The following is a 22,832-nucleotide window of genomic DNA, read 5'->3' on the forward strand; positions in this document are numbered from 1 at the left end:
TCCATGCACTCATCCATGCACTACTACTTCCCCAAGCATGCACTGCTACTACCTCATCCATGCACTCCTACTTCCTCAAGCATGCACCTCTACTACCTCATCCATGCACTCCTACTTCCTCAGGCATGCACCTCTACTACCTCATCCATGCACTACTACTTCCTCAAGCATGCACCTCTACTACCTCATCCATGCACTCTTACCTCCTCAAGCATGCACCTCTACCTCATCCATGCACCTTTACTTCCTCAGGCATGCGCCTCTACTACCTCATCCATGAACCCTTACTTCCTCAAGCATGCACCTCTACTACCTCATCCATGCACCCTTACTTCCTCAAGCATGCACCTCTACTAAATCATCCATGCACCCTTACTTCCTCAAGCATGCACCTCTACTACCTCAACCATGCACCCTTACTTCCTCAAGCATGCACCTCTACTACCTCATCCATGCACCCTTACTTCCTCAAGCATGTACCCCACCGTTGGCGCTGTTTCATCTTTCCATTTGTTTGTTTGTTCTTTTCCAGCCTATTCCCACTTATCTTATCCTTTCACACTTTTCCCTTTCCTCCACAGGCCATTTTGTTGCTCACCCCAGGCAGGGTTCGAATGGACCCCTATGTGGACATGCCTCCGCAACGTAACACTGCTAGGCTGGTGATGGTCGCAGCATGGATGCTTTTTAACATAACATTGGAGTGTTGATAGAGGTGAGTAGAAGAGAGAGGACCTAGCAGTTGGTTGAGCATTGGGTACCTTCTAGAGGTCAAGAGTACAAGAAAGGCTAATCCTTTAAAAAAATAACCTCATTATAAGTAGTAAAAATGCCAGACCACTGTGCTGTGTAGGGGCAGGGATTCACACTGTGGAAGCATGGGCATTCCTGAGCTGTTTAGAGGCAGGGGCACCCCTGAGCTGTGTAGAGGCAGGGGCACGCCTGAGCTGTGTAGAGGCTGGGGCACTCCTGAGCTGTGTTAAGGCAGGGGCACTCCTGAGCTGTGTAGAGGTTGGGATTCAGACTGTGGAAGCAGGGGCACTCCTGAGCTGTGTAGAGGCCGGGGCACCCATGAGCTGTGTAGATGCAGGAATTCACACTGTGTGGAGGCAGGGAGGGAAACTCCTGAGCTGTGTAGAGGCAGGAGCACACCTGATTTGTGTAGATGCAGGAATTCACACTGTGTGGAGGCAGGGGAACTCCTGAGCTGTGTAGAGGCAGGGGCACACCTGAGCTGTGCAGAGGCAGGGGCACCTCATAGCTGAGGCAGAGATTCACACTGTGGAAGCAGGGGCACACCTGAGCTGTGTAGAGGCAGGGGCACTCCTGAGCTGTGTAGAGGCAGGGGCACTCCTGAGCTGAGGCAGAGATTCACACTGTGGAAGCAAGGGCACACCTGAACTGTGTAAAGGCAGGGGCACTCCTGAGCTGTGTAGAGGCAGGGATTCACACTGTGGAAGCAGGGGCACTCCTGTGCTGTGTAGAGGCAGGGATTCACACTGTGGAAGCAGGGGCACTATTGAGCTGTGTAGAGGCAGGGATTCACACAGTGTAAGCAGGGGCACCCATGTGCTGTGTCCCAGGTGCTGTGTAGAGGCAGGGGCACACCTGAGCTGTATAGAGGCAGGGGCACACCTGAGTTGTGTAGATGCAGGTGTTCACACTGTGTGGGGGCAGGGGCACTCCTGGGCTGTGTAGAGGCAGGGGCACTCCAGAGCTGTGTAGAGGCAGGGATTCACACTGTTGAAGCAGGGGCACTCCTGTGCTCTGTAGAGGCCGGGGCACCCCTGAGCTATGTAGAGGCAGGGATTCACACCGTGGAAGCAGGGGCACTCTTGAGCTGTGTAGAGGCAGGGGCACTCCCGAGCTGTGTAGAGGCAGGGATTCACACTGTGTGGAGGCAGGGGCACTCCTGAGCTGTGCAGATGCAGGGATTCACACTGTGGAAGCAGGGGCACTCTTGAGCTGTGTAGAGGCAGGGGTACTCCTGAGCTGTGTAGAGGCAGGGATTCATGCTATGTGGAGGCAGGGGCACTCCAGAGCTGTGCAGAGGCGGGGATTCACAAGGTGGAAGCAGGAGCACTCCTGAGCCATGTAGAGGCAGGGATTCACACTGTGGAAGCAGGGGCACTACTGAGCTGTGTAGAGGCAGGGGCTCACTTGAGCTGTGTAGAGGCAGGGGTTCACACTGTGGAAGCAGGAGCACTCCTGAGCTGTGTAGAGGCAGAGGCACACCTGAGCTGTGGAGATACTGGGATTCACATTGTGTAGAGGCAGGGGCACTCCTGAGCTGTGTAAAGGCAGGGACACTCCTGAACTGTGTAGAGGCAGGGATTCACACTGTGGAAGCAGGGGCACTACTGAGCTGTGTAAAGGCAGGGACACTCCTGAACTGTGTAGAGGCAGGGATTCACACTGTGGAAGCAGGGGCATTGCTGAGCTGTGTAAAGGCAGGGACACTCCTGGGCTGTGTAGAGGCAGGGATTCACACGTAACCTCTGGGCAGCCCTCCTCTGCCTTCGTAACCTCCAGGCAGCCTTCCTTTACGTGCCTAACCTCCGGGCAGCCCTTCTCTGCATGCCTAACCTCCGGGCAGCCCTCCTCTGCCTTTGTAACCTGCGGGCAGCCTTCCTTGCATGCCTAACCTCCGGGCAGCCTTCCTATGCGTGCCTAACCTCCGGGCAGCCCTTCTCTGCCTTCGTAACCTCCGGGCAGCCCTCCTCGGCCTGCGTAACCTCTGGGCAGCCCTCCTCTGCCTTCGTAACCTTAGGGCAGCCTTCCTTTGCGTGCCTAACCTCCGGGCAGCCCTCCTCTGCGTGCCTAACCTCCGGGCAGCCCTCCTTTGCCTGCGGAACCTCCGGGCAGCCTTCCTTTGCGTGCGTAACCTCCGGGCAGCCCTTCTCTGCCTGCGTAACCTCCGAGCAGCCTCCTCTGCCTGCGTAGCCTCCGGGCAGCCATCCTTTGCGTGCTTAACCTCCGTCAGCCTTCCTTTGCGTGCTTAACCTCCAGGCAGCCCTCCTCTGCGTGCCTAACCTCCGGGCAGCCCTCCTTTGCGTCCCTAACTTCCGGGCAGCCCTCCTCTGCCTACGTAATCTCTGGGCAGCCCTCCTCTGCCTTCGTAACCTCCGGGCAGCCTTCCTTTGCGTGCCTAACCTATGGGGAAGCCGTCCTCTGCGTGCCTAACCTCCGGGCGGCCCTACTATGCCTTTGTAACTTCCGGGCAGCCTTCCTTTGCATGCCTAACCTCCGGGCAGCCTTCCTATGCGTGCCTAACCTCCGGGCAGCCCTCCTCTGCCTTCGTAACCTCCGGGCAGCCCTCCTCTGCCTGTGTAACCTCTGGGCAGCCCTCCTCTGCCTTCGTATCCTCAGGGCAGCCTTCCTTTGCATGCCTAACCTCCGGGCAGCCCTCCTCTGTGTGCCTAACCTCCGGGCAGCCATACTCTGCCTGCGTAACCTCCGGGTAGCCTTCCTTTGCATGCGTAACCTCCGGGCAGCCCTTCTCTGCCTGCGTAACCTCTGAGCAGCCCTCCTTTGCCTGCGTAACCTCTGGGCAGCCTTCCTTTGCGTGCTTAACCTCCGGGCGGCCCTCCTTTGTGCATAACCTCCGGGCAGCCCTCCTCTGCGTGCCTAACCTCCGGGCAGCCCTCCTCTGCCTTTGTAACCTCCGGGCAGCCTTCCTTTGCATGCCTAACCTCCGGGCAGCCTTCCTATGCGTGCTTAACCTCCGGGTAGCCCTCCTCTGCATGCCTGACCTCCGGGCAGCCCTCCTCTGCGTGCCTAACTTCTGGGCAGCCCTCCTGTGCCTGCGTAACCTCTGGGCAGCCTTCCTCTGCCTTCGTAACCTCCGGGCAGCCTTCCTTTGCGTGCCTAACCTCCGGGCAGCCCTCTTCTGCGTGCCTAACCTCCGGGCAGCCCTCCTCTGCCTTTGTAACCTCCGGGCAGCCTTCCTTTGCATGCTTCACCTCCGGGCAGCCTTCCTATGCGTGCCTAACCTCCGGGCAGCCCTTCTCTGCCTTCGTAACCTCCGGGCAGCCCTCCTCTGCCTGCGTAACCTCTGGGCAGCCCTCCCCTGCCTTCGTAACCTTAGGGCAGCCTTCCTTTGTGTGCCTAACCTCCGGGCAGCCCTCCTCTGCGTGCCTAACCTCCGGGCAGCCCTCCTTTGCCTGCGTAACCTCCGGGCAGCCTTCCTTTGCGTGCGCAACCTCCGGGCAGCCCTTCTCTGCCTGCGTAACCTCCGAGCAGCCTCCTCTGCCTGCGTAACCTCCGTGCAGCCTTCCTTTGCGTGCTTAACCTCCGTCAGCCTTCCTTTGCGTGCTTAACCTCCGGGCAGCCCTCCTCTGCGTGCCTAACTTCCGGGCAGCCCTCCTCTGCGTCCCTAACTTCCAGGCAGCCCTCATCTGCCTACGTAACCTCTGGGCAGCCCTCCTCTGCCTTCGTAACCTCCGGGCAGCCTTCCTTTGCGTGCTTAACCTCCGGGTAGCCCTCCTCTGCATGCCTGACCTCCGGGCAGCCCTCCTCTGCGTGCCTAACTTCTGGGCAGCCCTCCTGTGCCTGCGTAACCTCTGGGCAGCCCTCCTCTGCCTTCGTAACCTCCGGGCAGCCTTCCTTTGCGTGCCTAACCTCCGGGCAGCCCTCTTCTGCGTGCCTAACCTCCGGGCAGCCCTCCTCTGCCTTTGTAACCTCCGGGCAGCCTTCCTTTGCATGCTTAACCTCCGGGCAGCCTTCCTATGCGTGCCTAACCTCCGGGCAGCCCTTCTCTGCCTTCGTAACCTCCGGGCAGCCCTCCTCTGCCTGCGTAACCTCTGGGCAGCCCTCCTCTGCCTTCGTAACCTTAGGGCAGCCTTCCTTTGCGTGCCTAACCTCCGGGCAGCCCTCCTCTGCGTGCCTAACCTCCGGGCAGCCCTCCTTTGCCTGCGTAACCTCCGGGCAGCCTTCCTTTGCGTGCGCAACCTCCGGGCAGCCCTTCTCTGCCTGCGTAACCTCCGAGCAGCCTCCTCTGCCTGCGTAACCTCCGTGCAGCCTTCCTTTGCGTGCTTAACCTCCGTCAGCCTTCCTTTGCGTGCTTAACCTCCGGGCAGCCCTCCTCTGCGTGCCTAACTTCCGGGCAGCCCTCCTCTGCGTCCCTAACTTCCAGGCAGCCCTCATCTGCCTACGTAACCTCTGGGCAGCCCTCCTCTGCCTTCGTAACCTCCGGGCAGCCTTCCTTTGCGTGCCTAACCTCCGGTCCGCCCTCCTCTGCGTGCCTAACCTCCGGGCAGCCCTCCTCTACCTTTGCAACCTCCGGGCAGCCTTCCTTTGCATGCCTAACCTCCGGGAAGCCTTCCTACGCGTGCCTAACCTCCGGGCAGCCCTCCTCTGCCTTCGTAACCTCCGGGCAGCCCTCCTCTGCCTGCGTAACCTCTGGGAAGCCCTCCTCTGCCTTCGTATCCTCAGGGCAGCCTTCCTTTGCATGCCTAACCTCCGGGCAGCCCTCCTCTGTGTGCCTAACCTCCGGGCAGCCGTCCTCTGCCTGCGTAACCTCCGGGCAGCCTTCCTTTGCATGCGTAACCTCCGGGCAGCCCTTCTCTGCCTGCGTAACCTCCGAGCAGCCCTCCTTTGCCTGCGTAACCTCCGGGCAGCCTTCCTTTGCGTGCTTAACTTCTGTCAGCCTTCCTTTGCGTGCTTAACCTCCGGGCGGCCCTCCTTTGTGCATAACCTCCGGGCAGCCCTCCTCTGCGTGCCTAACCTCCGTGCAGCCCTCCTCTGCCTTTGTAACCTCCGGGCAGCCTTCCTTTGCATGCCTAACCTCTGGGCAGCCTTCCTATGCGTGCTTAACCTCCGGGCAGCCCTCCTCTGCATGCCTGACCTCCGGGCAGCCCTCCTCTGCGTGCCTAACTTCTGGGCAGCCCTCCTGTGCCTGCGTAACCTCTGGGCAGCCCTCCTCTGCCTTCCTAACCTCCGGGCAGCCTTCCATTGCGTGCCTAACCTCCGGGCAGCCCTCCTCAGCGTGCCTAACCTCCGGGCAGCCCTCCTTTGCCTTTGTAACCTCCGGGCAGCCTTCCTTTGCATGCCTAACCTCCGGGCAGCCTTCCTATGCGTGCCTAACCTCCGGCAGCCCTCCTCTGCCTTCGTAACCTCCGGGCAGCCCTCCTCTGCCTGCGTAACCTCTGGGCAGCCCTCCTCTGCCTTCGTATCCTCAGGGCAGCCTTCCTTTGCGTGCCTAACCTCCGGGCAGCCCTCCTCTGCGTGCCTAACCTCCGGGCAGCCCTCCTCTGCCTGCGCAACCTCCGGGCAGCCTTACTTTGCATGCGTAACCTCCGGGCAGCCCTTCTCTGCCTGCGTAACCTGCGAGCAGCCCTCCTCTGCCTGCGTAACCTCCGAGCAGCCTCCTCTGCCTGCGTAACCTCCGTGCAGCCTTCCTTTGCGTGCTTAACCTCCGTCAGCCTTCCTTTGCGTGCTTAACCTCCGGGCGGCCCTCCTTTGTGCATAACCTCTGGGCAGCCCTCCTCTGCGTGCCTAACCTCCGTGCAGCCCTCCTCTGCCTTTGTAACCTCCGGGCAGCCTTCCTTTGCATGCCTAACCTCTGGGCAGCCTTCCTATGCGTGCTTAACCTCCGGGCAGCCCTCCTCTGCATGCCTGACCTCCGGGCAGCCCTCCTCTGCGTGCCTAACTTCTGGGCAGCCCTCCTGTGCCTGCGTAACCTCTGGGCAGCCCTCCTCTGCCTTCCTAACCTCCGGGCAGCCTTCCATTGCGTGCCTAACCTCCGGGCAGCCCTCCTCTGCGTGCCTAACCTCTGGGCAGCCCTCCTTTGCTTTGTAACCTCCGGGCAGCCTTCCTTTGCATGCCTAACTTCCGGGCAGCCTTCCTATGCGTGCCTAACCTCCGGGCAGCCCTCCTCTGCCTGCGTAACCTCTGGGCAGCCCTCCTCTGCCTTCGTATCCTCAAGGCAGCCTTCCTTTGCGTGCCTAACCTCCGGGCAGCCCTCCTCTGCGTGCCTAACCTCCGGGCAGCCCTCCTCTGCCTGCGCAACCTCCGGGCAGCCTTCCTTTGCATGCGTAACCTCGGGGCAGCCCTTCTCTGCCTGCGTAACCTGCAAGCAGCCCTCCTCTGCCTGCGTAACCTCCGAGCAGCCCTCCTCTGCCTGCGTACGCTCCGGGCAGCCTTCCTTTGCGTGCGTAACCTCCGTCAGCCTTCCTTTGCGTGCGTAACCTCCGGGCAGCCCTTCTCTGCCTGCATAACCTCCGAGCAGCCCTCCTCTGCCTGCGTAACCTCTGGGCAGCCTTCCTTTGCGTGCGTAACCTCCGGGCAGTCCTTCTCTGCCTGCGTAACCTTCGAGCAGCCCTCCTCTGCCTGCGTAACCTCCGGGCAGCCTTCCTTTGCGTGCTTAACCTCCGGCCAGCCCGCCTTTGTGCCCCTCCGGGCAGCCCTCCTCTGCGTGCCTAACCTCCGGGCAGCCCTCCTCTGCCTGCATAACCTCTGGGCAGCCCTCCTCTGCCTTCGTAACCTTAGGGCAGCCTTCCTTTGCATGCCTAACCTCCGGGCAGCCCTTCTCTGCGTGCCTAACCTCCGGGCAGCCTTCCTCTGCCTGCGTAACCTCCGGGCAGCCTTCCTTTGCGTGCGTAACCTCCGGGCAGCCCTTCTCTGCCTGCGTAACCTCCGAGCAGCCTCCTCTGCCTGCGTAACCTCCGGGCAGCCTTCCTTTGCGTGCTTAACCTCCGGGCAGCCCTCCTCTGCGTGCCTAACCTCCGGGAAGCCCTCCTCTGCGTGCCTAACTTCCGGGCAGCCCTCCTCTGCCTACGTAACCTCTGGGCAGCCCTCCTCTGCCTTCGTAACCTCCAGGCAGCCTTCCTTTGCGTGCCTAACCTCCGGGCAGCCCTCCTCTGCATGCCTAACCTCCGGGCAGCCCTCCTCTGCCTTTGTAACCTCTGGGCAGCCTTCCTTTGCATGCCTAACCTCCGGGCAGCCTTCCTATGCGTGCCTAACCTCCGGGCAGCCCTTCTCTGCCTTCGTAACCTCCGGGCAGCCCTCCTCTGCCTGCATAACCTCTGGGCAGCCCTCCTCTGCCTTCGTAACCTTAGGGCAGCCTTCCTTTGCGTGCCTAACCTCTGGGCAGCCCTCCTCTGCGTGCCTAAGCTCCAGGCAGCCCTCATTTGCCTGCGTAACCTCCGGGCAGCCTTCCTTTGCATGCGTAACCTCCGGGCAGCCCTTCTCTGCCTGCGTAACCTCCGAGCAGCCTCCTCTGCCTGCGTAACCTCCGGGCAGCCTTCCTTTGCGTGCTTAACCTCCGTCAGCCTTCCTTTGCGTGCTTAACCTCCGGGCAGCCCTCCTCTGCGTGCCTAACCTCCGGGCAGCCCTCCTCTGCGTCCCTAACTTCCGGGCAGCCCTCCTCTGCCTACGTAACCTCTGGGCAGCCCTCCTCTGCCTTCATAACCTCCGGGCAGCCTTCCTTTGCGTGCCTAACCTCCGGGCAGCCCTCCTCTGCGTGCCTAACCTCCGGGCAGCCCTACTCTGCCTTTGTAACCTCCGGGCAGCCTTCCTTTGCATGCCTAACCTCCGGGCAGCCTTCCTATGCGTGCCTAACCTCCGGGCAGCCCTCCTCTGCCTTCGTAACCTCCGGGCAGCCCTCCTCTGCCTGCGTAACCTCTGGGCAGCCCTCCTCTGCCTTCGTATCCTCAGGGCAGCCTTCCTTTGCGTGCCTAACCTCCGGGCAGCCCTCCTCTGTGTGCCTAACCTCCGGGCAGCCGTCCTCTGCCTGCGTAACCTCCGGGCAGCCTTCCTTTGCATGCGTAACCTCCGGGCAGCCTTCCTTTGCATGCCTAACCTCTGGGCAGCCTTCCTTTGCGTGCTTAACCTCCGGGCAGCCCTCCTCTGCGTGCCTAACCTCCGGGCAGCCCTCCTCTGCGTCCCTAACTTCCGGGCAGCCCTCCTCTGCCTACGTAACCTCTGGGCAGCCCTCCTCTGCCTTCGTAAACTCCGGGCAGCCTTCCTTTGCGTGCCTAACCTCCGGGCAGCCCTTCTCTGCGTGCCTAACCTCCGGGCAGCCCTACTCTGCCTTTGTAACCTCCGGGCAGCCTTCCTTTGCATGCCTAACCTCCGGGCAGCCTTCCTATGCGTGCCTAACCTCCGGGTAGCCCTCCTCTGCCTTTGTAACCTCCGGGCAGCCCTCCTCTGCCTGCGTAATCTCTGGGCAGCCCTCCTCTGCCTTCGTATCCTCAGGGCAGCTTTCCTTTGCGTGCCTAACCTCCGGGCAGCCCTCCTCTGTGTGCCTAACCTCCGGGCAGCCGTCCTCTGCCTGCGTAACCTCCGGGCAGCCTTCCTTTGCATGCGTAACCTCCGGGCAGCCCTTCTCTGCCTGCGTAACCTCCGAGCAGCCCTCCTTTGCCTGCGTAACCTCCGGGCAGCCTTCCTTTGCATGCCTAACCTCCGGGCAGCCTTCCTATGCGTGCCTAACCTCCGGGCAGCCCTTCTCTGCCTTTGTAACCTCCGGACAGCCCTCCTCTGCCTGCGTAACCTCTGGGCAGCCCTCCTCTGCCTTCGTAACCTTAGGGCAGCCTTCCTTTGCGTGCCTAACCTCCGGGCAGCCCTCCTCTGCGTGCCTAACCTCTGGGCAGCCCTCCTTTGCCTGTGTAACCTCCGGGCAGCCTTCCTTTGCGTGCGTAACCTCCGGGCAGCCCTTCTCTGCCTGCGTAACCTCCGAGCAGCCTCCTCTGCCTGCGTAACCTCCGGGCAGCCTTCCTTTGCGTGCTTAACCTCCGTCAGCCTTCCTTTGCGTGCTTAACCATCGGGCAGCCCTCCTCTGTGTGCCTAACCTCCGGGCAGCCCTCCTCTGCGTCCCTAACTTCCGGGCAGCCCTCCTCTGCCTACGTAACCTCTGGGCAGCCCTCCTCTGCCTTCGTAACCTCCGGGCAGCCTTCCTTTGCGTGCCTAACCTCCGGGCAGCCCTCCTCTGCGTGCCTAACCTCCGGGCAGCCCTACTCTGCCTTTGTAACCTCCGGGCAGCCTTCCTTTGCATGCCTAACCTCCGGGCAGCCTTCCTATGCGTGCCTAACCTCCGGGCAGCCCTCCTCTGCCTTCGTAACCTCCGGGCAGCCCTCCTCTGCCTGCGTAACCTCTGGGCAGCCCTCCTCTGCCTTCGTATCCTCAGGGCAGCCTTTCTTTGCGTGCCTAACCTCCGGGCAGCCCTCCTCTGTGTGCCTAACCTCCGGGCAGCCGTCCTCTGCCTGCGTAACCTCCGGGCAGCCTTACTTTGCATGCGTAACCTCCGGACAGCCCTTCTCTGCCTGCGTAACCTCCGAGCAGCCCTCCTTTGCCTGCGTAACCTCCGGGCAGCCTTCCTTTGCGTGCTTAACCTCCGAGCGGCCCTCCTTTGTGCGTAACCTCCGGGCAGCCCTCCTCTGCGTGCCTAACTTCTGGGCAGCCCTCCTGTGCCTGCGTAACCTCTGGGCAGCCCTTCTCTGCCTTCGTAACCTCTGGGCAGCCTTCCTTTGTGTGCCTAACCTCCGGGCAGCCCTCCTCTGCGTGCCTAACCTCCGGGCAGCCCTCCTCTGCCTTTGTAACCTCCGGGCAGCCTTCCTTTGCATGCCTAACCTCCGGGCAGCCTTCCTATGCGTGCCTAACCTCCGGGCAGCCCTTCTCTGCCTTCGTAACCTCCGGGCAGCCCTCCTCTGCCTGCGTAACCTCTGGGCAGCCCTCCTCTGCCTTCGTAACCTTATGGCAGCCTTCCTTTGCGTGCCTAACCTCCAGGCAGCCCTCCTCTGCGTGCCTAACCTCCGGGCAGCCCTCCTTTGCCTGCGTAACCTCCGGGCAGCCTTCCTTTGCGTGCGCATCCTCCGGGCAGCCCTTCTCTGCCTGCGTAACCTCCGAGCAGCCTCCTCTGCCTGTGTAACCTCCGGGCAGCCTTCCTTTGCGTGCTTAACCTCCGTCAGCCTTCCTTTGCATGCTTAACCTCCAGGCAGCCCTCCTCTGCGTGCCTAACCTCCGGGCAGCCCTCCTCTGCGTCCCTAACTTCCAGGCAGCCCTCCTCTGCCTACGTAACCTCTGGGCAGCCCTCCTCTGCCTTCGTAACCTCCGGGCAGCCTTCCTTTGCGTGCCTAACCTCCGGGCCGCCCTCCTCTGCGTGCCTAACCTCCAGGCAGCCCTCCTCTGCCTTTGTAACCTCCGGGCAGCCTTCCTTTGCATGCCTAACCTCCGGGAAGCCTTCCTATGTGTGCCTAACCTCCGGGCAGCCCTCCTCTGCCTTCGTAACCTCCGGGCAGCCGTCCTCTGCGTGCCTAACCTCCGGGAAGCCCTCCTCTGCCTGCGCAACCTCCGGGCAGCCTTCCTTTGCAGGCGTAACCTCCGGGCAGCCCTTCTCTGCCTGCGTAACCTCCGAGCAGCCCTCCTTTGCCTGCGTAACCTCTGGGCAGCCTTCCTTTGCGTGCTTAACTTCTGTCAGCCTTCCTTTGCGTGCTTAACCTCCGGGGGGCCCTCCTTTGTGCGTAACCTCCGGGCAGCCCTCCTCTGCGTGCCTAACCTCCGGGCAGCCCTCCTCTGCCTTTGTAACCTCCGGGCAGCCTTCCTTTGCATGCCTAACCTCCGGGCAGCCTTCCTATGCGTGCTTAACCTCCGGGCAGCCCTCCTCTGCATGCCTGACCTCCGGGCAGCCCTCCTCTGTGTGCCTAACTTCTGGGCAGCCCTCCTGTGCCTGTGTAACCTATGGGCAGCCCTCCTCTGCCTTCGTAACCTCCGGGCAGCCTTCCTTTGCATGCCTAACCTCCGGGCAGCCCTCCTCTGCGTGCCTAACCTCCGGGCAGCCCTCCTTTGCCTTTGTAACCTCCGGGCAGCCTTCCTTTGCATGCCTAACCTCCGGGCAGCCTTCCTATGCGTGCGTAACCTCCGGGCAGCCCTCCTCTGCCTTCGTAACCTCTGGGCAGCCCTCCTCTGCTTGCGTAACCTCTGGGCAGCCCTCCTCTGCCTTCGTATCCTCAGGGCAGCCTTCCTTTGCGTGCCTAACCTCCGGGCAGCCCTCCTCTGCGTGCCTAACCTCCGGGAAGCCCTCCTCTGCCTGCGCAACCTCCGGGCCGCCTTCTTTTGCATGCGTAACCTCTAGGCAGCCCTTCTCTGCCTGCGTAACCTGCGAGCAGCCCTCCTCTGCCTGCGTAACCTCCGAGCAGCCCTCCTCTGCCTGCGTAACCTCCGGGCAGCCTTCCTTTGCGTGCGTAACCTCTGTCAGCCTTCCTTTGCGTGCTTAACCTCCGGGCAGCCCTCCTCTGCGTGCCTAACCTCCGGGCAGCCCTCCTCTGCGTCCCTAACTTCCGGGCAGCCCTCCTCTGCCTACGTAACCTCTGGGCAGCCCTCCTCTGCCTTCGTAAACTCCGGGCAGCCTTCCTTTGCGTGCCTAACCTCTGGGCAGCCTTCCTTTGCGTGCTTAACCTCCGGGCAGCCCTCCTCTGCGTGCCTAACCTCCGGGCAGCCCTCCTCTGCGTCCCTAACTTCCGGGCAGCCCTCCTCTGCCTACGTAACCTCTGGGCAGCCCTCCTCTGCCTTCGTAAACTCCGGGCAGCCTTCCTTTGCGTGCCTAACCTCCGGGCAGCCCTTCTCTGCGTGCCTAACCTCCGGGCAGCCCTACTCTGCCTTTGTAACCTCCGGGCAGCCTTCCTTTGCATGCCTAACCTCCGGGCAGCCTTCCTATGCGTGCCTAACCTCCGGGCAGCCCTCCTCTGCCTTTGTAACCTCCGGGCAGCCCTCCTCTGCCTGCGTAATCTCTGGGCAGCCCTCCTCTGCCTTCGTATCCTCAGGGCAGCTTTCCTTTGCGTGCCTAACCTCCGGGCAGCCCTCCTCTGTGTGCCTAACCTCCGGGCAGCCGTCCTCTGCCTGCGTAACCTCCGGGCAGCCTTCCTTTGCATGCGTAACCTCCGGGCAGCCCTTCTCTGCCTGCGTAACCTCCGAGCAGCCCTCCTTTGCCTGCGTAACCTCCGGGCAGCCTTCCTTTGCATGCCTAACCTCCGGGCAGCCTTCCTATGCGTGCCTAACCTCCGGGCAGCCCTTCTCTGCCTTTGTAACCTCCGGACAGCCCTCCTCTGCCTGCGTAACCTCTGGGCAGCCCTCCTCTGCCTTCGTAACCTTAGGGCAGCCTTCCTTTGCGTGCCTAACCTCCGGGCAGCCCTCCTCTGCGTGCCTAACCTCTGGGCAGCCCTCCTTTGCCTGTGTAACCTCCGGGCAGCCTTCCTTTGCGTGCGTAACCTCCGGGCAGCCCTTCTCTGCCTGCGTAACCTCCGAGCAGCCTCCTCTGCCTGCGTAACCTCCGGGCAGCCTTCCTTTGCGTGCTTAACCTCCGTCAGCCTTCCTTTGCGTGCTTAACCATCGGGCAGCCCTCCTCTGTGTGCCTAACCTCCGGGCAGCCCTCCTCTGCGTCCCTAACTTCCGGGCAGCCCTCCTCTGCCTACGTAACCTCTGGGCAGCCCTCCTCTGCCTTCGTAACCTCCGGGCAGCCTTCCTTTGCGTGCCTAACCTCCGGGCAGCCCTCCTCTGCGTGCCTAACCTCCGGGCAGCCCTACTCTGCCTTTGTAACCTCCGGGCAGCCTTCCTTTGCATGCCTAACCTCCGGGCAGCCTTCCTATGCGTGCCTAACCTCCGGGCAGCCCTCCTCTGCCTTCGTAACCTCCGGGCAGCCCTCCTCTGCCTGCGTAACCTCTGGGCAGCCCTCCTCTGCCTTCGTATCCTCAGGGCAGCCTTTCTTTGCGTGCCTAACCTCCGGGCAGCCCTCCTCTGTGTGCCTAACCTCCGGGCAGCCGTCCTCTGCCTGCGTAACCTCCGGGCAGCCTTACTTTGCATGCGTAACCTCCGGACAGCCCTTCTCTGCCTGCGTAACCTCCGAGCAGCCCTCCTTTGCCTGCGTAACCTCCGGGCAGCCTTCCTTTGCGTGCTTAACCTCCGAGCGGCCCTCCTTTGTGCGTAACCTCCGGGCAGCCCTCCTCTGCGTGCCTAACTTCTGGGCAGCCCTCCTGTGCCTGCGTAACCTCTGGGCAGCCCTTCTCTGCCTTCGTAACCTCTGGGCAGCCTTCCTTTGTGTGCCTAACCTCCGGGCAGCCCTCCTCTGCGTGCCTAACCTCCGGGCAGCCCTCCTCTGCCTTTGTAACCTCCGGGCAGCCTTCCTTTGCATGCCTAACCTCCGGGCAGCCTTCCTATGCGTGCCTAACCTCCGGGCAGCCCTTCTCTGCCTTCGTAACCTCCGGGCAGCCCTCCTCTGCCTGCGTAACCTCTGGGCAGCCCTCCTCTGCCTTCGTAACCTTATGGCAGCCTTCCTTTGCGTGCCTAACCTCCAGGCAGCCCTCCTCTGCGTGCCTAACCTCCGGGCAGCCCTCCTTTGCCTGCGTAACCTCCGGGCAGCCTTCCTTTGCGTGCGCATCCTCCGGGCAGCCCTTCTCTGCCTGCGTAACCTCCGAGCAGCCTCCTCTGCCTGTGTAACCTCCGGGCAGCCTTCCTTTGCGTGCTTAACCTCCGTCAGCCTTCCTTTGCATGCTTAACCTCCAGGCAGCCCTCCTCTGCGTGCCTAACCTCCGGGCAGCCCTCCTCTGCGTCCCTAACTTCCAGGCAGCCCTCCTCTGCCTACGTAACCTCTGGGCAGCCCTCCTCTGCCTTCGTAACCTCCGGGCAGCCTTCCTTTGCGTGCCTAACCTCCGGGCCGCCCTCCTCTGCGTGCCTAACCTCCAGGCAGCCCTCCTCTGCCTTTGTAACCTCCGGGCAGCCTTCCTTTGCATGCCTAACCTCCGGGAAGCCTTCCTATGTGTGCCTAACCTCCGGGCAGCCCTCCTCTGCCTTCGTAACCTCCGGGCAGCCGTCCTCTGCCTGCGTAACCTCTGGGCAGCCCTCCTCTGCCTTCGTATCCTCAGGGCAGCCTTCCTTTGCGTGCCTAACCTCCGGGCAGCCCTCCTCTGTGTGCCTAACCTCCGGGCAGCCGTCCTCTGCCTGCGTAACCTCCGGGCAGCCTTCCTTTGCAGGCGTAACCTCCGGGCAGCCCTTCTCTGCCTGCGTAACCTCCGAGCAGCCCTCCTTTGCCTGCGTAACCTCCGGGCAGCCTTCCTTTGCGTGCTTAACTTCTGTCAGCCTTCCTTTGCGTGCTTAACCTCCGGGGGGCCATCCTTTGTGCGTAACCTCCGGGCAGCCCTCCTCTGCGTGCCTAACCTCCGGGCAGCCCTCCTCTGCCTTTGTAACCTCCGGGCAGCCTTCCTTTGCATGCCTAACCTCCGGGCAGCCTTCCTATGCGTGCTTAACCTCCGGGCAGCCCTCCTCTGCATGCCTGACCTCCGGGCAGCCCTCCTCTGTGTGCCTAACTTCTGGGCAGCCCTCCTGTGCCTGCGTAACCTATGGGCAGCCCTCCTCTGCCTTCGTAACCTCCGGGCAGCCTTCCTTTGCATGCCTAACCTCCGGGCAGCCCTCCTCTGCGTGCCTAACCTCCGGGCAGCCCTCCTTTGCCTTTGTAACCTCCGGGCAGCCTTCCTTTGCATGCCTAACCTCCGGGCAGCCTTCCTATGCGTGCGTAACCTCCGGGCAGCCCTCCTCTGCCTTCGTAACCTCTGGGCAGCCCTCCTCTGCTTGCGTAACCTCCGGGCAGCCGTCCTCTGCCTGCGTAACCTCCGGGCAGCCTTCCTTTGCAGGCGTAACCTCCGGGCAGCCCTTCTCTGCCTGCGTAACCTCCGAGCAGCCCTCCTTTGCCTGCGTAACCTCCGGGCAGCCTTCCTTTGCGTGCCTTACTTCTGTCAGCCTTCCTTTGCGTGCTTAACCTCCGGGGGGCCCTCCTTTGTGCGTAACCTCCGGGCAGCCCTCCTCTGCGTGCCTAACCTCCGGGCAGCCCTCCTCTGCCTTTGTAACCTCCGGGCAGCCTTCCTTTGCATGCCTAACCTCCGGGCAGCCTTCCTATGCGTGCTTAACCTCCGGGCAGCCCTCCTCTGCATGCCTGACCTCCGGGCAGCCCTCCTCTGTGTGCCTAACTTCTGGGCAGCCCTCCTGTGCCTGCGTAACCTATGGGCAGCCCTCCTCTGCCTTCGTAACCTCCGGGCAGCCTTCCTTTGCATGCCTAACCTCCGGGCAGCCCTCCTCTGCGTGCCTAACCTCCGGGCAGCCCTCCTTTGCCTTTGTAACCTCCGGGCAGCCTTCCTTTGCATGCCTAACCTCCGGGCAGCCTTCCTATGCGTGCGTAACCTCCGGGCAGCCCTCCTCTGCCTTCGTAACCTCTGGGCAGCCCTCCTCTGCTTGCGTAACCTCTGGGCAGCCCTCCGCTGCCTTCGTATCCTCAGGGGAGCCTTCCTTTGCGTGCCTAACCTCCGGGCAGCCCTCCTCTGCGTGCCTAACCTCCGGGAAGCCCTCCTCTGCCTGCGCAACCTCCGGGCAGCCTTCCTTTGCAGGCGTAACCTCCGGGCAGCCCTTCTCTGCCTGCGTAACCTCCGAGCAGCCCTCCTTTGCCTGCGTAACCTCTGGGCAGCCTTCCTTTGCGTGCTTAACTTCTGTCAGCCTTCCTTTGCGTGCTTAACCTCCGGGGGGCCCTCCTTTGTGCGTAACCTCCGGGCAGCCCTCCTCTGCCTTTGTAACCTCCGGGCAGCCTTCCTTTGCATGCCTAACCTCCGGGCAGCCTTCCTATGCGTGCTTAACCTCCGGGCAGCCCTCCTCTGCATGCCTGACCTCCGGGCAGCCCTCCTCTGTGTGCCTAACTTCTGGGCAGCCCTCCTGTGCCTGTGTAACCTATGGGCAGCCCTCCTCTGCCTTCGTAACCTCCGGGCAGCCTTCCTTTGCATGCCTAACCTCCGGGCAGCCCTCCTCTGCGTGCCTAACCTCCGGGCAGCCCTCCTTTGCCTTTGTAACCTCCGGGCAGCCTTCCTTTGCATGCCTAACCTCCGGGCAGCCTTCCTATGCGTGCGTAACCTCCGGGCAGCCCTCCTCTGCCTTCGTAACCTCTGGGCAGCCCTCCTCTGCTTGCGTAACCTCTGGGCAGCCCTCCTCTGCCTTCGTATCCTCAGGGCAGCCTTCCTTTGCGTGCCTAACCTCCGGGCAGCCCTCCTCTGCGTGCCTAACCTCCGGGAAGCCCTCCTCTGCCTGCGCAACCTCCGGGCCGCCTTCTTTTGCATGCGTAACCTCTAGGCAGCCCTTCTCTGCCTGCGTAACCTGCGAGCAGCCCTCCTCTGCTGCGTAACCTCCGAGCAGCCCTCCTCTGCCTGCGTAACCTCCGGGCAGCCTTCCTTTGCGTGCGTAACCTCTGTCAGCCTTCCTTTGCGTGCGTAACCTCCGGGCAGCCCTTCTCTGCCTGCATAACCTCCGAGCAGCCCTCCTCTGCCTGCGTAACCTCTGGGCAGCCTTCCTTTGCGTGCGTAACCTCCGGGCAGTCCTTCTCTGCCTGCGTAACCTCCGAGCAGCCTCCTCTGCCTGCGTAACCTCCGGGCAGCCTTCCTTTGCGTGCTTAACCTCCGTCAGCCTTCCTTTGTGTGCCTAACCTCCGGGCAGCCCTCCTCTGCGTCCCTAACTTCCGGGCAGCCCTCCTCTGCCTACGTAACCTCTGGGCAGCCCTCCTCTGCCTTCGTAACCTCCGGGCAGCCTTCCTTTGCGTGCCTAACCTCCGGGCAGCCCTCCTCTGCGTGCTTAACCTCCGGGCAGCCCTACTCTGCCTTTGTAACCTCCGGGCAGCCTTCCTTTGCGTGCCTAACCTCCGAGCAGCCTTCCTATGCGTGCCTAACCTCCGGGCAGCCCTCCTCTGCCTTTGTAACCTCCGGGCCGGCCTCCCCTGCCTGCGTAACCTCTGGGCAGCCCTCCTCTGCCTTCGTATCCTCAGGGCAGCCTTTCTTTGCGTGCCTAACCTCCGGGCAGCCCTCCTCTGTGTGCCTAACCTCCGGGCAGCCGTTCTCTGCCTGCGTAACCTCTGGGCAGCCTTCCTTTGCATGCGTAACCTCCAGACAGCCCTTCTCTGCCTGCGTAACCTCTGGGCAGCCCTCCTCTGCCTTCGTAACCTTAGGGCAGCCTTCCTTTGCGTGCCTAACCTCCAGGCAGCCCTCCTCTGCGTGCCTAACCTCCGGGCAGCCCTCCTTTGCCTGCGTAATCTCCGGGCAGCCTTCCTTTGCGTGCGCAACCTCCGGGCAGCCCTTCTCTGCCTGCGTAACCTCCGAGCAGCCTCCTCTGCCTGTGTAACCTCCGGGCAGCCTTCCTTTGCGTGCTTAACCTCCGTCAGCCTTCCTTTGCGTGCTTAACCTCCGGGCAGCCCTCCTCTGCGTTCCTTACCTCCGGGCAGCCCTCCTCTGCGTCCCTAACTTCCAGGCAGCCCTCCTCTGCCTACGTAACCTCTGGGCAGCCCTCCTCTGCCTTCGTAACCTCCGGGCAGCCTTCCTTTGCGTGCCTAACCTCCGGGCCGCCCTCCTCTGCGTGCCTAACCTCCGGGCAGCCCTCCTCTGCCTTTGTAACCTCCGGGCAGCCTTCCTTTGCATGCCTAACCTCTGGGAAGCCTTCCTATGCGTGCCTAACCTCCGGGCAGCCCTCCTCTGCCTTCGTAACCTCCGGGCAGCCCTCCTCTGCCTTCGTAACCTCCGGGCAGCCCTCCTCTGCCTTCGTATCCTCAGGGCAGCCTTCCTTTGCGTGCCTAACCTCCGGGCAGCCCTCCTCTGTGTGCCTAACCTCCGGGCAGCCGTCCTCTGCCTGCGTAACCTCCGGGCAGCCTTCCTTTGCAGGCGTAACCTCCGGGCAGCCCTTCTCTGCCTGCGTAACCTCCGAGCAGCCCTCCTTTGCCTGCGTAACCTCCGGGCAGCCTTCCTTTTCGTGCTTAACTTCTGTCAGCCTTCCTTTGCGTGCTTAACCTCCGGGGGGCCCTCCTTTGTGCGTAACCTCCGGGCAGCCCTCCTCTGCGTGCCTAACCTCCGGGCAGCCCTCCTCTGCCTTTGTAACCTCCGGGCAGCCTTCCTTTGCATGCCTAACCTCCGGGCAGCCTTCCTATGCGTGCTTAACCTCCGGGCAGCCCTCCTCTGCATGCCTGACCTCCGGGCAGCCCTCCTCTGCGTGCCTAACTTCTGGGCAGCCCTCCTGTGCCTGCGTAACCTCTGGGCAGCCCTCCTCTGCCTTCGTAACCTCCGGGCAGCCTTCCTTTGCATGCCTAACCTCCGGGCAGCCCTCCTCTGCGTGCCTAACCTCCGGGCAGCCCTCCTTTGCCTTTGTAACCTCCGGGCAGCCTTCCTTTGCATGCCTAACCTCCGGGCAACCTTCCTATGCGTGCGTAACCTCCGGGCAGCCCTCCTCTGCCTTCGTAACCTCTGGGCAGCCCTCCTCTGCCTGCGTAACCTCTGGGCAGCCCTCCTCTGCCTTCGTATCCTCAGGGCAGCCTTCCTTTGCGTGCCTAACCTCCGGGCAGCCCTCCTCTGCGTGCCTAACCTCCGGGCAGACCTCCTCTGCCTGCGTAACCTCCGGGCAGCCTTCCTTTGCATGCGTAACCTCCGGGCAGCCCTTCTCTGCCTGCGTAACCTGCGAGCAGCCCTCCTCTGCCTGCGTAACCTCCGAGCAGCCCTCCTCTGCCTACGTAACCTCCGGGAAGCCTACCTTTGCGTGCGTAACCTCCGGGCAGCCCTTCTCTGCCTGCATAACCTCCGAGCAGCCCTCCTCTGCCTGCGTAACCTCTGGGCAGCCTTCCTTTGCGTGCGTAACCTCCGGGCAGTCCTTCTCTGCCTGCGTAACCTTCGAGCAGCCCTCCTCTGCCTGCGTAACCTCCGGGCAGCCTTCCTTTGCGTGCTTAACCCCCGTTAGCCTTCATTTGTGTGCTTAACCTCCGGGCAGCCCTCCTTTGTGCCCCTCCGGGCAGCCCTCCTCTGCCTGCTTATCCTCCGAGCAGCCCTCCTCTGCCTGCGTAACCTCTGGGTAGCCTTCCTTTGCATGCCTAACCTCCGGGCAGCCTTCCTATGCGTGCGTAACCTCCGGGCAGCCCTCCTCTGCCTTCGTAACCTCCGGGCAGCCCTCCTCTGCCTGCGTAACCTCTGGGCAGCCCTGCTCTGCCTTCGTATCCTCAGGGCAGCCTTCCTTTGCGTGCCTAACCTCCGGGCAGCCCTCCTCTGCATGCCTAACCTCCGGGCAGCCCTCCTCTGCCTGCGGAACCTCCGGGCAGCCTTCCTTTGCATGCGTAACCTCCGGGCAGCCCTTCTCTGCCTGCGTAACCTGCGAGCAGCCCTCCCCTGCCTGCGTAACCTCCGAGCAGCCCTCCTCTGCCTGCGTAACCTCCGGGCAGCCTTCCTTTGCGTGCGTAACCTCCGTCAGCCTTCCTTTGTGTGCGTAACCTCCGGGCAGCCCTTCTCTGCCTGCATAACCTCCGAGCAGCCCTCCTCTGCCTGCGTAACCTCTGGGCAGCCCTCCTCTGCCTTCGTATCCTCAGGGCAGCCTTTCTTTGCGTGCCTAACCTCCGGGCAGCCCTCCTCTGTGTGCCTAACCTCCGGGCAGCCGTCCTCTGCCTGCGTAACCTCTGGGCAGCCTTCCTTTGCGTGCCTAACCTCCGGGCAGCCCTCCTCTGCCTGCGTAACCTCCGGGCAGCCCTCCTCTGCCTGCGCAACCTCCGGGCAGCCTTCCTTTGCGTGCGTAACCTCCGGGCAGTCCTTCTCTGCCTGCGTAACCTTCGAGTAGCCCTCCTCTGCCTGCGTAACCTCCGGACAGCCTTCCTTTGCGTGCTTAACCTCCGGGCAGCCCGCCTTTGTGCCCCTCTGGGCAGCCCTCCTCTGCTAGCCTAACCCCCGGGCTGACCCTTTTCGGCCACCGTCCGTGCGCAGGCCCCCTCCACGCAGCACTCCCACTCGCCTGTTGGTGTTTGCATACTGGCCTCCCCCTGCCCCCGCCCCGGCACATGGCGCATTGCCGGCTTCACGTCTCATTTAATCCCCATCTTCCGCTCTCGGAAGGCGGGCCAGGCTGACAGGAGACGGCGAGCTGGCAGGAGGCCCACCCTGGGATTTCACTCCTGAGTCCACGATGGCGAAAAGCACAAAGAGCGGCAACAGGCAGGCCTTGATTAATTTTGTTTAGAGGAGCGGAAAGATTGTTTAAAACCCTCTGTAATTTCTTTTAACATAATTCCCTCTCTTGCTCTCTTTTTTCTGCAAAGTGACAAGTTGATGCGCACCAAGCAGGAGGCCGCCAGCTGGCATTAGCGTCGCTGTTCACGCGGGGCTGCCGGAAGGCGGTGCGCAATTCTGGGCGCATTCTCACCTGCTCTGATTGGGGTGAGCCTGGCACCGTCTCAGAAAAACGCGCAACAAAAAAAAGCATCCATTCTGGTCCAGTGGGAGCGCGGGCCGCGAGGAGGCGGACGTGCCTTCACCCATTGGGCCACCAAGGAGAAGATGGAAGCGCGGCCAACGATTGAGAAGAGCGACTGAGGACAGCTTGCGGCACCGCAATTCTGCGGGGGCGCACCCGTGCCTGCTCGTGAACTACTCGAGAAACTACCGGCCAGAAACATCAGCTCTGTGGCCGGGAGTGCACTGAGGGCTATGGGACTGCACTCAAGGAGGTGCTGGAAGTACATTTAGGGCGACGGAAGTGCGTAGAGATTGCTGGAAAGTGCATTCAGGAGGGTGGAACTACATTGCGGAGGCTGGAAGTGCATTGACGGGGATGGAAGTGTATTGAGGGGGTGGAATTACATTGAGGAGGATCGATGGACGTGCATTGACGGGGATATATTGAGGGGTGGAGCTACATTGAGGAGGCTGGAAGTGCATTGACGGGGATGGAAGTGTATTGAGGGGGTGGAATTACATTGAGGAGGATGGAAGTGCATTGAAGTGGGTGGAAGTGCATTATTTGAAACTCAAACCTGTTACTTTTGAATCCACGTCAACTAGCAGCAGGAAGCAGCTCCCTGTGTGGCATAGGCCATGTGGGCAAGAATCAGAGGATAACATGAATATGAGGAGGAAGCAGCAACCGCCATCTTAGTGAAGTAAGGTCGCCCAACCGCCATCTTAGTGAAGTGAGGTCGTCCAAACGCCAGGTTAGTAAAGAGAGGTCGCCTTGCGTTTTTAATGCAACAGTTGAGAGCAAGGATACAATCTTTACAGAACCTGCTACAGCCAGGCAGGTACTCTCCTCTCAAAAGCACAACTCAAGTATAGCGGCCCATGGTATAGCCCGCCCCAATAGCACAGTGTGTGTGGGTCCCTGTCTGAGAGGGGGTGCCGTCTAACATGCTACTACTGCCACACTTTATGCTGGGTGACGCTGCCCATATATGACCACAGTATTATCCAACCGAGTGAGAGAATCTCCATAAATTATACTGGGAGTTTCCGGACCCATCAGATGGTGCCCATTAGTGAATAGAGCCAACCCTGTGCCCTGGTTGAAGGTTGCCTAACATTTCCATCTCTGTACAGGGTCTAAATAAACTGCTGTCTCTATACCCTGCCCTGGCAGATATTACTATCTGTATACAGAGCTCCCATAAACGCGGTGCGCGTACTGCCTCATACTCCGCCATTGTAGAGGATACCCACCATACTTCCACCCATACCCATTGCTCATACCTTACTTTCTCCCTGCCCTGGGAATCGGTCCCAATGCAGCCCTTGTACAGAACTGCCTGTGGCGCCCAGAACTGGTCATGGGGCTGGCTCTGCTGGGCGGCTGCTCTTCTGGATGATGTCTTCTGGACCCTCCTCCATTGGGCTATCACCACGTTTGAAGACTTCATGTGGCGTGGGCTTCGCTTGGTGTTTTATGCCCCAGTAACTGTTCTTAGGAGCGACTTCTTCGCCTGGGGACTCCGCTACACATTGAACGCCATGTACAATGCGAGGCCCGTATACTGGTTCGTCTTCCTGGAGCTCGTTCTCGCTGCTCTGACCATGGCCACATTGGTGGCCCTCAGA

General features: G+C 61.7%; 1 protein-coding gene across 1 annotated transcript; it reads right to left on the reverse strand.

Annotated features, from left to right (window-relative positions):
- Positions 1 to 764: 764 nt before the first annotated feature.
- Positions 765 to 15,194, reverse strand: LOC138504635 (histone-like protein Hq1). The gene is made up of 3 exons (XM_069625236.1): positions 15,112 to 15,194; positions 14,755 to 15,015; positions 765 to 795 (listed from the first exon to the last, which is right to left on the reverse strand). Exons 1-3 carry the CDS (start codon positions 15,192 to 15,194, stop codon positions 765 to 767), a joined length of 375 nt encoding a protein of 124 aa, XP_069481337.1.
- Positions 15,195 to 22,832: the final 7,638 nt, after the last annotated feature.

This window comes from Ambystoma mexicanum, chromosome 11, assembly GCF_040938575.1.
Source record: "Ambystoma mexicanum isolate Mex_15411 chromosome 11, UKY_AmexF1_1, whole genome shotgun sequence".
NCBI classification, from domain to species: domain Eukaryota; kingdom Metazoa; phylum Chordata; class Amphibia; order Caudata; family Ambystomatidae; genus Ambystoma; species Ambystoma mexicanum.

Excerpts from the sequence above, each read along its gene's own strand:
- LOC138504635 (XM_069625236.1), bottom strand. The coding sequence starts at position 15,194 with ATGCAAAGGAAGGCTGCCCGGAGGTTACAAAGGCAGAGGAGGGCTGCC. Across the intron at positions 15,016-15,111 it reads CAGAGGAGGGCTGCCCGGAG|GCAAAGGAGGGCTGCTCGGA; the intron begins GTTACGCACAAA and ends GAGGTTACGCAG. Across the intron at positions 796-14,754 it reads CAGAGGAGGGCTGCCCGGAG|GATTAGCCTTTCTTGTACTC; the intron begins GTTAGGCACACA and ends ATTTTTTTAAAG.